The 5288-nt window shown below is 46.3% G+C and overlaps 1 protein-coding gene across 1 annotated transcript in view; it reads left to right on the forward strand.

Annotated features, from left to right (window-relative positions):
* The first annotated feature begins 4019 nt into the window (after positions 1-4019).
* Positions 4020-5288, forward strand: part of NRXN3 (neurexin 3) — a 1016594-nt gene continuing 1015325 nt past the window's right edge. Inside the window, exon 1 of the mRNA XM_009319413.1 lies at positions 4020-4728. Within this exon, the coding sequence (XP_009317688.1) occupies positions 4020-4728 (709 nt within the window). The remainder of the gene's footprint in view (positions 4729-5288) is intronic.

The following is a 5288-nucleotide window of genomic DNA, read 5'->3' on the forward strand; positions in this document are numbered from 1 at the left end:
TGCTGTGCAAAGACCTTGCCTAGTGGTTTGTTGAAGGGCTGATCACATCAGACTGGTTGTCTTGTTTCGTGCTGCTAAATCACATTAAGCCAAAAATATAACATGGAAAATATTTGTTATGTTGCTTTTCCATGTGAGTAATAGGTGGAATTGGAACAGGGGTGTTGCTGATTCGTGACTGGGAGAGGCGGTGTCCATCATGAATTCTTTTTTTGTCAGATGTGATGATGCTGTGACAAAGTTTGAGATTTCTCAGAGATAAAATAGATAAGAAAATACTATGGGATTCTATAGTTATTGTCCCAAACTGTAATGTATTGCTATGGTAGCAATGTGCTGTATGAGGCTGCTAGGGTAGTACTTATGCTAAAAATAAAATGGTAGGAGCAGAAAATTATTTGTTCTCAGTGTGTCTTGGAGGATCATTGTGGGAAATGGGTGAGCCACAGATTTGTTGTGTCAGGATTTACTCTCTCAAGGTTGGGATTCAGATCCTGGCCACTGCTAAAAAGGACACTGGGTTTTCTGAGTTTTTCTTGAAGACCCTGCTACTGTGTGGTAAGGTTTGCTCTCACAGGCTGAACTGTGTGAGACACAAAACTGGAGTAGTGGGAAGTGCCATCGGTCAGGACTGACGGGTGCTGACAGAGCTCTGGAGGAGCTTCAGATGGCCCTAGCCTGCTAGTGGCTGGGTGTGGGCAGCCTTCCCAAAACCTCAGCTGCAGTGTCTAAAAGGCAATGAAGCACCCAGAAGTGACACCTATATTTCATGGTTTTTGTGTCTTCTTCCTCTTCTGAAACAGAACTGGCATTGTCTTCTTTCAAAACAGCTAGAAAGGGATTACCTGGGCTTCTCTCAGTCAAAACAGATAGAGAGGGATTGCCTTGGCTTCCCTCAGTTAACAATGCTATTCCTGTTTAACCATTTCTGCCTGGTTTCCCTTGTTAACTGTGGCCTTTGTCCTCTCCTAATGAACATGTATCGGTGTTACAGAAATCTGTACCACAGAGGTAGCCTGCTCCCTTTACTGTGCCTTTGAAATATCCCAAGGATTGAAGTGACCCATGGAGACTGAGATTTCTCTGTGTGTGTAAAACAGGGTTTCAGCAGCCTGGGGTTGGGAGAGATTGGTAGGCTTTTTGGACAGGCGTTTGGGCTGTATGTGGACATATGCATCTCATCTGTGGTTATCTACGGAGTGTTCACACCTGCTGCTGTGATTCACAGCATCTTTCACTGGTTCTCAAAGAATTAGTTTTCTAAAACAGGGAGATAAGAGTAGTAAGGCTGAGGGCTACTTCTGATGCAGATGGTGCAACCCACCCTGCCCAGGAGAATCAAAAGCTGTGGCGAGAGCCCCTCTGCATTGGGGTCTCTGTGGGTGGTGGGTGCCACGCTGGGCTTGCCTCCCTCCCCTGCTCAGGCTGAGCAGAGCTGTCTGATGGAGCAGTGAATTTTGCTGTGGTGGTGGTAAATGTTCCAGGGAACTGTGAGCTGCTGGGAGCACATCACTGGCTAATTTACACACATTATTATATTCCTATTCCCATCTCATCAATAATTCCAGGCTCGGGTCATCACTTTCTCTCTTACTTCCCTCTCGCTCTATTCCCCTTCTCCATAAATCATGGGCTATTTTAGTGGAGCCACTAGGGAGCACAGAGGAGAAAGGTAAATGGACAAGAGCCACGTGTTTTTTTTCCTAGCTGATTTTCAAAGCCCCCCCAAAACCCCATGAACTGAGCCAACATCATGAATATTGGGAAGATAGATGATTTGAGCATTTGGATCTGTGGTTTTTTTCCATTTTACACGTCTTCCGACACCTCCTTTTTTCTCCTTCCATTCTCCTGAGCCAAGCTGTTAACAATTAAAAGGAATTATCTTACCTCTGGTTTTGACTTGATTTTATTTGTGTTTATAGCAGTTTAGCTAACACGCTCCACTCAGGCAGCTGCAGGGAAAAGGCCTGGTTTCCACTGGGCACTGAAAGCTCACATTTCTCTCCAACTTGTGGGTTTTCTTTTAATTGATCCCTTTTGTTGTCTAAGTGACTTGTTCTTCGTGCTGGCTAAATTTGCCAGACTGACAACCGTGGAGACTTACGGCTTCTGCAGGTCCCTGGGGCGGGTAGGGCAAAGGCTGTGACTATGTGAGCTCTCCCCTCCATTGCCTAGTGATTCTCCTCCAGCTCAACATCTGCCCTTACCGAACAGAAACTTTCCTGCACTGTCCATTTCTGCAGCGCCTGTGGGCCTCCTCCTTTGGAGCGAGGTGGGCGGTGGGGTTGAAAGGCATCTGCTGGGAGCAACAGCAGCCCCAGCAGCTCTCATTGTCCACAGCACAAAACACTTTTCCCAAGCAACTACTGTCTCACAATATTTGTGATCCAATTTGTGAAATCTGTGTTCATGCCGGCTTCTGGGAGGTTAAAGGCCTTGATTCTCACCACCTCCTTTCCTGCATTGTATCTGTGCTAATGTTAGCCATTCCCAGAGCTGTTCTCGTGCCCAAGCCATCTCTGTGAACAAGCACCTGTGTTAATGGAAAACTTACTTTCTTTTAAAGCACGATTTTCAAAGAATGAGTCTTGCTTTGTGCTGTCTTTACTTGTCATCTTAAAACATCCTCCTACCCCAGGCATACAGTCACCCACATGCAAATAGGCAGAAGTGAATTAAATCCCAGTGTTAACAGGTGTAACTCCTGCTCACTGAAGGCAATTGGAATTGCTCGCTGTTAGCTAGGGGTGAATTTGGCCTTTTTCCCAAACCACTAGACCAGGGTAAGTGGTTAAGTGCTTAGACAGTTCTTACCATCTAAGCTACAAGCTTCCTATCATCTAAGCTGCAGGTTGCCATATATAATTTGCATAGCACGTGTTTCCAGGCTGCAAAGGTCCCTGTTAGAGTCTCTGAAGTGTGCAAGACATGTAAAGTAAAAGCAGCTATTGCATGACAGGTTGACAGCAGGGATGTCTTCTCTAATGCTTGCTTGGTGTGCTAGGAAGCATAATGAAAACAGTGGAATGGGAAGTTTGGATAATGTCTTCTCTTGCCCTGTATCAACTTTTAAACTCTAAGGAACTCTGGTCTTTGCCCTAAGCATTTTCATTGAGAGGTAGTTGTTACTGGGGAAGCTTCAGCACCATTTCTCTCAGTAAAGTCGATGAGATTGCATCCATCAAAGGAGTGAAATAATTTGGTGTATTTTTACGTTGCTCAGCGTTGTGGTTCACTTGATGAGTTCTCTATTTGGTCCTCTTAATTTTGAGGACATAGATGTCCTTGCTGCTTTGGAGGACTGCATAGCCAACTGCAGGCATGAAGAAGTGGCCAGAGTATCAAGAAATATAAATGAGTTACTGGACAAGATGTTAATAAGCTTCATGGTAAAGATATGGTGAGTAGTAGGACTAACTTTTTCCTTTCTTTTCTTCTCATGATGTCACAGGTCCTGCAAGCTCTGTGAGTGCCAAGCAGTGAATTATGGGCTGGGTAGCCACCAGTGCATCATGAAGATTGACTTTATTTTTGCCCTCTCGAGGATCACGTGCTTTATGAATTCACTCGCTCCTCCATCTCACTGCCACCTCCGTCAATATTGTTGTCACTTCTAGGAAACCAGAATTTGAGGCTTGGGCTTCAGCTCTGCCTTTCCTTCCTCCCTGGAACAACCAGTGTCACCTTTGTGTTCTACCAAAACAAATCACTGTGGGTTATTTTGCCCTTCACAAAAGTACACCATCTGGAGAAGTCACTTCATATACCCTGTACTTCTGAGAATAAAAGCCTCTGGATCCTGAAGGATAATTGAGATCTTTCCCTGGGGAGGAGACATTTCCCCTTGGTCACGTGCACTTGCTATCTTACTTTCCACTTACTCTCTCTCTTTCTGTCACTATCTGTGCTCTCCTCCTCTTCCCGTTGGATTTAACATTTGGTGTTGACTGCTGGGGATCTCCTCCCAGTAGTGTGGCTTTTGTTTTTCTCCTAGGGAAGAGCAGATTCTTGAAACAATGGGCTTCACTCTGCACTCCGTCTACTTCACCTTGAAGATGAGTTTGCTGCTGGGCTCCTTGCTGGGTCTCTGTTTGGGTCTGGAGTTCATGGGCATCCCCAACCAGTGGGCCCGCTACCTCCGCTGGGATGCCAGCACTAGGAGCGAACTCAGCTTCCAGTTCAAGACCAACGTCTCTACTGGGCTGCTCCTCTACTTTGATGATGGTGGTGTCTGTGACTTCCTCTGTCTGTCCCTTGTTGATGGGCGCATCCAGCTCCAGTTCAGTGTGGACTGTGCGGAGACTACAGTTATCACAGACAAGCAGGTCAATGACAGCAACTGGCACTTCCTGATGGTCAGCCGCAATCACCTTCGGACGGTGCTAGTGCTGGACGGTGAAGCCAAGCCGGGCGAGGTGCGTCCACAACGCCAGTATATGAATATTGTCAGTGACCTTTTTGTTGGTGGAGTCCCACTGGACATCCGTCCTGCTGCCTTGACCCTTGATGGTGTTCTGGGTGAGCCTCCGTTTCAAGGATTTATCCTGGATCTGAAATACGGCAACTCTGAGCCGCAGCTCCTGGGCAGTCAAGGGGTCCGGCTGGAAATGGAAGGGCTTTGTGCAGAGAACCCCTGTGAAAATGGTGGCACTTGCTTCCTTCTAGATGGCGAGCCACACTGTGACTGCTCAGCCACCGGATATGCTGGCAAGCTGTGTTCTGAAGGTAAGAGAATACTTCCCTGCTTCCCATTGATCTTTACATAATCCAAAGAGTTAATTTGTCGCTTAGCAGGGCTACGACTGAGCTCTTATCCCTGCCGGTGGCTATCAGAGGAATTAAAGTTCCACTGTTCTTTTTCCAGCTGGAAGTAATGAAATGGGAGTAGATAGAGAGCATGAGCAATTGCAAAAGGTGCCTTTCTGAAAGGATGCTGCATTTGTAGCATGGGCAGGTTTTCATCAGCAACTTATTAATAAGGGTAGAGAACATACATAAAGTGGTAAATACAGAAGTACCCTATGCTGGTGTTGGTAAAGCAGCGGTAAGAAGTTATCTTAGCTATCTGGGTGAATTCCACTACCCTGTGTCCCTGAAAACTGAGTGAAGTGTTGGTAAACAGGAGCCATGTATGTATGGCTAACATAACTGGTTGACAGGACATTGCAAAAGTTAGGCCATCTTTGACGTTAGCTGTTGCTAGCCTGTGGAAGCCCCATGCTCCCCCTCAATTGCTTGCATACTAGCCGCTGAATGGCACCTTGATTGTTTTAGCATACTCGATT

This window comes from Pygoscelis adeliae, unplaced genomic scaffold (genome assembly GCF_000699105.1).
Source record: "Pygoscelis adeliae isolate BGI_AS28 unplaced genomic scaffold, ASM69910v1 Scaffold71, whole genome shotgun sequence".
In the NCBI taxonomy this organism is placed as follows: domain Eukaryota; kingdom Metazoa; phylum Chordata; class Aves; order Sphenisciformes; family Spheniscidae; genus Pygoscelis; species Pygoscelis adeliae.